The 7,838-nt window shown below is 38.1% G+C and overlaps 1 protein-coding gene across 1 annotated transcript in view; it reads right to left on the reverse strand.

Moving 5' to 3' along the window:
- Nucleotides 1–1,819: 1,819 nt before the first annotated feature.
- Brix1 (biogenesis of ribosomes BRX1) overlaps nucleotides 1,820–7,838 on the reverse strand; it is a 9,219-nt gene continuing 3,200 nt past the window's right edge. Inside the window, 8 exon segments of the mRNA XM_050139050.1 lie at nucleotides 1,820–2,247; nucleotides 2,468–2,596; nucleotides 4,135–4,236; nucleotides 4,371–4,421; nucleotides 4,523–4,596; nucleotides 4,701–4,750; nucleotides 5,022–5,092; nucleotides 6,740–6,851. Coding sequence (XP_049995007.1) covers nucleotides 1,978–2,247; nucleotides 2,468–2,596; nucleotides 4,135–4,236; nucleotides 4,371–4,421; nucleotides 4,523–4,596; nucleotides 4,701–4,750; nucleotides 5,022–5,092; nucleotides 6,740–6,851 — 859 coding nt within the window. The 3' untranslated portion in view covers nucleotides 1,820–1,977.

The following is a 7,838-nucleotide window of genomic DNA, read 5'->3' on the forward strand; positions in this document are numbered from 1 at the left end:
CCATGAGAAACTGGCCAGTCCAGAACTTCAGGTGAACTTCTGACCCAAATCACTTACAGCATTTAAATGACTTCACGTAGTTTCATTTAAACTAGTTCAAGAAAAGTAGCACAATTAAAAGCATGAATTGAACTCAACAGAACTCTGGTCTTCTGAAAGAGCAACCAGTGCTCTTAACCCTGAACCATCTCTCCAGCCCCCATACACAGTTAACTTTGTGCTGGTTTTTGTCAACTTGACAAACTAGAGTCTCTTTGGAGGAAACCACAACTGTGGGAAGTACTTTTTTCACATGGGGCTATGGGCATGTCTGTGGGGTATTTTAATTGCTAACTCATGTAGGAAGGACCCCTATAAGGGGTGCCATCCTTAGGCAGGAGGTAGATTAAAAACAGAAGCACAAAGCTGTGAACTGGCTTTTTGGAGCCCATTCTCTTAGGAGGGATACCTAAGGATGGAAGGATGATGACTTGGTCTTGCCTCAGTGATATATATGCCTTTAAGGGCTCCCCATAGGAAGCCTTACCCTGAGGAGTGCATTGGGGGTTGGGTGGAGGGGTAGAGGGCGCAGGAGGACAGAAGAGGTAACTGGGATTGGTATGTAAAATGAAGAAAAGATTGTTTACAAAAATAATTTAAAGTTAAAAAAAAAAAAAAAAAGCTGAGCAAGCCAGTCATCTTGGGTTCCTCCTGGGTCTCTGCTTCAGTTCCTGCCTCCAGATTTCCCTCAGTGATGAACTGTAATCATGAAGTATAAGTCTAAGATGAACTAAGTTGCTTTTGGTCAGGATGTTTATCATAGTAACAAAAACCAAAGGACAGACAAAAATCAATAATAAACTAGAAATTGTGTCTAGAATTATGTAACTATATAAAACTTCTAGAAATATGTAAGAAAGCCTACCAAAGAAAAACAAGATTAGTCTGGCCCCCCTCCACACACACAAAAATCCTTTTGCAGTTAGCATTCTCATTGGCAAGCCACACAAGAACATGAATGTTCTAATGGCTGGCAAAGTACAATTTTGGACCTTACAAAAATCATCAGAAAGCCTTGTTTAAAACCTTTGACCAGTTTTAACCATGAGTGTTGTAGAGATTTCTATATAGAAGTATTTACCACAGACATCACTATTAGAAAGACAAAAAGCAAGCTGAAGGCTCTTTGAAAGGATAAGGAATGATGCTGATATGGCTGTGATTGCAAGAGAAACATATTCAGTTAGTAAACAGGCTGCAGATGTGGTGAAAGACCCCCGACAAGCCATCGGATACAAGTCTAACATATATGTATGGATGTTAAAAACTATAGATAACATCCGTGCACCCCCAGTCACTATCCCCACCATCACTGGAGGATCAAGTTGCTGCTTTCCCTGCTGCTACGGCTCTCTAGAAGCTAATGTCTTTTCACAGGAGGAAAACCCTCCAATATTCTTATACCCTGTCCTACTTTTCCTTTTACTACGTCTAAGTAAATATAGTAATTGCTTCTAATATAAATTTGAATTTTATCAATAAGACAGGTATTGATTGGTTTTCAAAACCTAAGAATTAAATGTACTCTTGGTTGAGATTAAAGAAATAATCAGAAGTCAGTTACCCAAGGCGTCATGAACTAGTGACTTCAGCAGTAAAAACTCAGTAAAATGACCATTCCCCACCTTGCCACCCACAAACTCTGCTCTGAGTGCCTGCCACCTTTGTAAGTAAACATGACTGAATTTCAGGCTGACCAGATTAAAATTCTAACCAAATTGTGAGTGTGCTAAGTATCCAATAGCACTAAACGGGCTGTGAGAAGAACGGAAAGTAGCTGTGCATTCTGGAGATGCTTTATTTAGAAAAAGACCAACAGGACTTGAAGATTTTTTTTAAAAGGCACCCTAATTAGACATAGCTAGTTTCTGATACTACAAGTATTTACAAGTGGAATACAAAATAAATATAAAGTAGAGAAGCCAGTTATCCACTGACTCATTTTGCATTCCCTCTGTTCGTCTTTTGCTGCAGTTTCCGATGCCTTTTGTAAATCCGTCTCTTTCTTGCTGTCAGATCTACTTTAGGCTCTGGCTTCACCCACTGTATTTCTACTGGTTTCTCCTCTGCTGGTATAACAAAGACATCTGCAGTGGGATCGTGTGGAACAATAGTCTTTGGTTCTTTCTTCCTCAGTTTCTGAACATCTTTGACTTGTTGTTTCTCTCTGTACTTTGCAGCTGTGATGGACCTTATGACACGCCGATGCTAGACACAACAAAGAGTAGATGGTTTTTAATAAGGCCTCCACTTATGTCCCTTCACCCAGAATCATTTTTTAAAGTAGTAAATTGCACGCATAATAAAACAAATTCAGTCATATAGGTGGCAAAGCACTAATTACAAGAAAAAGTTGCAGACAAAAACCACCTGCCCCAGAGAGAGAGAAAAAAAAAAAAAACCAAAACAATCAAAATACCCAGCTTACCATGTTTGGAGACTGGTAGTGAGGATTTTCATATAAAGTTGGTCCTCCAAAGCTTCCCTGAAAAATCTTTATGAGATTTAAGACAAAACGAGGTCCTATTTCCACCAGAGCAGCATCTTCTTCTATAATCTTCAATAAAAAAAGAAACAGTCGTCTGGTTTGGGCATAATATTGACAAAAGGTAAACTACCCCAGCTGTCATCACGAGTGTGCTCTAAGAATTAATAAACCAAGCACGGCACACTTTTAATCTCATCACTGCTGGGCTGAGGCAGGTGGATCTATGCCTCATCTACATAATGAGTTCCAGGCCTGCCAGAGCTACATAGAGTGACACTGTCTCAAACAAACAAACAAAAACAAAAAATGAAGCACAAGTGATAACCTTGGAGATAAAGGTACAGTAAGAACCTGGCAGGTGGCAAATCATAATACTTCTTACAGGACTCAGTTCTCTCCTACCACGTGTGTTCCAGAACAAACTCAGGTTACCAGGCTTAGTGGCAAGCATTTATCAGCTGAGCCATCTCATCAGCCCCACATTTTAAGATGGTTCACTGGGGGCTGGAGAGATGGCTCAGTGGTTAAGAGCATTGCCTGCTCTTCCAAAGGTCCTGAGTTCAATTCCCAGCAACCACATGGTGGCTCACAACCATCTGTAGGGAGGTCTGGTGCCCTCTTCTGGCCTTCAGGCATACAGAAAGAATATTGTATACATAATAAATAAATAAATATTTATAATTAAAAAAAAAAGATGGTTCACTGGTACCTGGAGCTTGGAGATTAAATTAGGCCGGTCCACAAGCCCCAGTGATCTACCTGCCTCTACTTTTCCAGAACTAGGATAATATACGCACCACTTAGGCCTCAAGTCTTCATGCTCACATACCACAAACTTTACCTCTCAGTGCTTTTGTAAGTTGAGATATTTGTATTTGTTTCATATCTTGAGTCTCACAAACATTAACTTTCTTTTTGGTTGTCTGTTGAGACAGGGTCTCTTTACTTAGCCCTGGCCGTCCTAGAGCTCACTATGTTGAACAGGTTGGCCTTGAAGTTTCAGGGATTTGGCCGACATGAACATTCTTAATAGATCTACTCTCCAAAGTCAAATTTAACTGATACTGTAAAGCATCTTCTATAAAACATGCAGACAGGAGTCCTACATCCATCACTTGCTGCATGAACTTTTCCATTTTTCTGCACATTTGCATCGCCAAATTCCTGATCAAGACTTCCAGCATCCCTACTTCTGATGAGTCATGCGATGACTCACCTAAGCTGTTACTATAGCAATTATGTTTCTCGAAGTCTTACAGCATCTTACCCGTCTCCCTGCTGCACTCTAACACTGCAGGAGAGAAACGACGAGCTGTCCTTTACAGGATTCCGGAAAGGCTGCAAGCCACTCAGCCCACAGATTTCCAATCTACTTTCTTTTCTAAATGAGTACTGTGGCTTGTTACAAATGTTATAGGTCACATCAAATGAAAACCATGAAAAGAAGTAGATAGAGATGATTTCAGGTATATGACGGCAGACATTCATTCGTCACAAATATCTGAAGGGAAATGGAGCTATTTAAAACAAAGAACGTACATTTGCATTGTCAGTAATGCTATATATCCCAATATATTTAAGCACATAAAAAGTAAAGCAAGGCTAACCTGGAAGTTCCGAAACCATATCCTGTTATCCAGAATGGTGAACGTAAACACGTGGTCCACAAACGGCTGGCTTCTGGGATGGTACCGTGGGGTACTAAAGATCTTGCAGGAAACAAGCCTGTTAGTTTCCATCCCAACACACTCTGTGCTCTCATGTCTAAGTCAACAAGCAAGTTCAGAGGAAGACAGTCATCTATTATACATTCCTACAAATACTTTTTAGGACAGTTATGTACCTGAATTAAGAGTTCTTTTAACAAAGCATAATGTGGAAATTCATCAAAAGCCTACAAATAAAAATATAAATACATTATTTGAAATCAAGAGTACCTTCTTTAAAGACCTTTTTTTATAACTAAACAGAATTTATAGTGAATGAGAAACTTACAGGGTCGAAAGACAAAAGGGGACGAGAACCTTTCAAGCAGTTTCCGGTCATCTTCAGTTCAGCCAGGGTATGAACTAAAGAATTGTAATGAAAACACAGTTAAGTCCTTTGACACAATTAACCCCCAAAATTTCTAAGATTTTCATTTAAAAAAAAAAAAAAGTTAAGTCAGACTTACTATTCTGAACTAAGAATTTTGCAGATGGCCCATGAGGTGAATTTGAAAGCCTGAAATACAAGAAAGCTTTTTAGAGGATTGGGATGCACAGTGCAGGGAGTGTTCACTGCAGGCAGATTACATAAAAAGCATGTGTATGGTATAGACAGCCCATGTCTCTAATATTCACGTAAAATGTTCTTTAGGGGCTTCAAATATTCTGCAATCAAACAAGTATACTCTATCCCTCCCTTTCACATAAACGGTTGATCTTGTATAAGATGGACAAGCAATAAACCCATTCCAACAGCCCAACTCAATTCTATTGTCATATTCTCTTACCACATATAGAGATCCTGCTTTTTCTTAGCTTCAAAGTAGATGCATTTATTGCAGTTTTTCATTTCACACACCTAAAAAATAGAAAGAAAAAGAAAAAAGGCAACAGATATTATTAAGAAGTAATTTGCTGCAATAACCAGATTTCTCCAAAGATTTAAGCATGGCCACTAAAAAAAAAAAAAAAAAAACCCTGCATATATTTACTCACAGAATTTTATTTCCTTTCTGGCATTCTACTCAAGGTAAACCTGATATTGTGTGTATCCCTCTCAACTCTCTAGTCTACGGTATAATGTATTTTTTTTTTACTGGCAGGGTACCATGAAGCCCAGGCTGGCTTTCTCCTGATACTCTGCCCGCCCCCGCAAGTGTTGAATTACATGCCCAGCCGGCCTAGTATTTTAGAGTAACTGGTGTCCTTGCTGTACTGAAGATGTCCTCTAATTACAGTCCCTGCATAAACAATGACTGAAAATAAGGCACCAGGCATAAGAGATGCAATAACTAAATTCTATCTCAAAATATAACCCTAACAGAACAAAGATACCCTTTATTTTAAGCATCAACTTTTGAGTTTTAATTTTATAAAATTTAAAAATTTATTTACATAGGCTTTTGTTCAAGAATTAAGGGTTCGGTAAGAAGCAAAACCTCCTTCAGAGTGATTTAATCAACATCTTTGTTTTTTGTTTTTTGAGATAGGGTTTCTCTGTAGCTTTGGAGCCTGTCCTGGAACTAGCTCTTGTACACCAGGCTGGCCTTGAACTCACAGAGATCCGACTGCGTCCCAACCCTGGCCATTTTAAATCACAAAAGCATCATAAGAATAAATTCCTATGGTTAGTAATCTCAAGCTACCCAAGATGTGACCCCTGCCAACTTAAGAAATTTAAGTACGTTTTTCTTTCTCTTTCTTTCTTTCTTTCTTTCTTTCTTTCTTTCTTTCTTTCTTTCTTTCTTTCTTCTTTTTTTCTTTCTAAAATTTTTGTTATATATCTTTTGTGGTTGGTTTTATTTTTTAAACTACTTTCCAAGTTTGTACTTGCCTTCTCTACCGGAATGTTTTCCGCCAATTTCCTTTTTAAGCTGGGAATAGTAAGTTGACAACTCCCCTTCAGAAAGGCTTTCCTAGTCTAGCTCAGCAATGAAAAATACACACACAACTTTCTTTCTCGCACTTTCACCTGAAATTGTAGCTCATGTGTGTCCTGTCTCCCACACTGGAAGGAAAGCTCCCAAAAAAAAGGACTGTTCTAGTTCTGGTCAACAATGCTGCCACAGCTCGCACAATAATGTCACGTTACAGCAACATCTGTGCCAAACTACCAAAGAAAGAATTATCTTAAAACTGTTTAGAAAATTTTGCTTTGAAATACAAGGTTAGTATCTTCAACAATTCTTTGAAATTCTAACTATTACTAGTCTGTAATACTGCAAGAACAAATTTTCCCTGCATATTTAATATTGATAAAGTACTTTTATACAATATGTTTTCTATAAATAGCCACATTTTTGAAACTATATACGTTGATTGATAATTATTATTATGTATCTTTTCTAAGTTTCACATATGCTATCATGGAATAAAAATAAGTGAAAGATTAGTGAAAATAAAATTTGAATTATTCACAAAATGACTTTTACAAGTCATTAAATAACCTTTGTAAAATGAGTTATCTTTTCATTGATAAAGTATTTGTAATTAATTATAAAATTACCTCATTTATCACAAATAATTTATCTTTACGATCCATTTTAGTATCTACAAAAACAAAAAGAGAAAGCAATTAAGTTATGGATTTGAAGACTACTTTACCTTGACTACATATGCTATCTAAATAATTATTTTTACAATAAAGATTTTCAAGACTGATTAGACCCAAAAACCATTCAACCTCTTCATTCTTTGTGAACATAAACTAAGCAAGCAGTGGGCCAATTATGTAGTGTATACTTGCCACTGTTCTGGGGAATGGAACACGGGGTGAGGCACCACTGGGCTATAGCTTTGTTTTGTATTTAATTTTTTACTTTACCCAGCCCTCTTATTACTTTCATTTTCAGATAGGGTCTGACCAATTTGCTCAAGCAGGCCTTCAACTTTCAATTTTCTGACCCTAGATTCCAAGTAGCTGGAATTGTAGGACTGTGTTGCCTGCCCTGGCTCAAAACTGAAACTATTCTTTTATTTTAAGATAGGGTCTCATGTAGTCCAGGCTAGCCTCAAATAGCCCATGTAATTCAGGATGCCCCTCAATTCCTGATCCTCCTACCTCCATCTCCCTATCACTGAAATGACAGGTAAGCACCACTCTGCTCAAGCTCCTGAAACTAAAGAAACAAGCCCTGTAGACCAAGCTGGCCTTGAACTCAAGAGATCCTAAAAGCTGGGACTACAGATTTGTGCCACCACACCTGGCCAATACTTACAATTTTAACTAATGAAAATATAATTTCAAATCAACTAAACCAATTTTAAAATTGGCTTTGGATAATCACAGGAATGAAACACATCAATGAAAATTTTGAATTAGTTTCAGGGATGGAAGACAGCACAATAGATGTCAGTTTGAGAAGCAACCATTATGTAAAACACAATACAGAAACATCTCAGGACACAGCCACCCACATCAGTGCAGAGGTCTAATCTCGGGGCAAACAGTTTTCACTGCTAAGTCATGCGTGGTGGCACATACTTTAGTCCCAACACTGGGCTGATGCAGGTGGATCTTTATGAGTTCCAGGTCAGCCTGGTCTACATACTGGCCTCCAGGATTGCCAAGGCTAGTGAGACCCTGTCTCAAATAAATAAATGAA

Source organism: Alexandromys fortis, unplaced genomic scaffold, assembly GCF_014885135.2.
Source record: "Alexandromys fortis isolate MF-2015 unplaced genomic scaffold, M_Fortis_MF-2015_v1.1 scaffold_37, whole genome shotgun sequence".
Classification (NCBI taxonomy): Eukaryota; Metazoa; Chordata; class Mammalia; order Rodentia; family Cricetidae; genus Alexandromys; species Alexandromys fortis.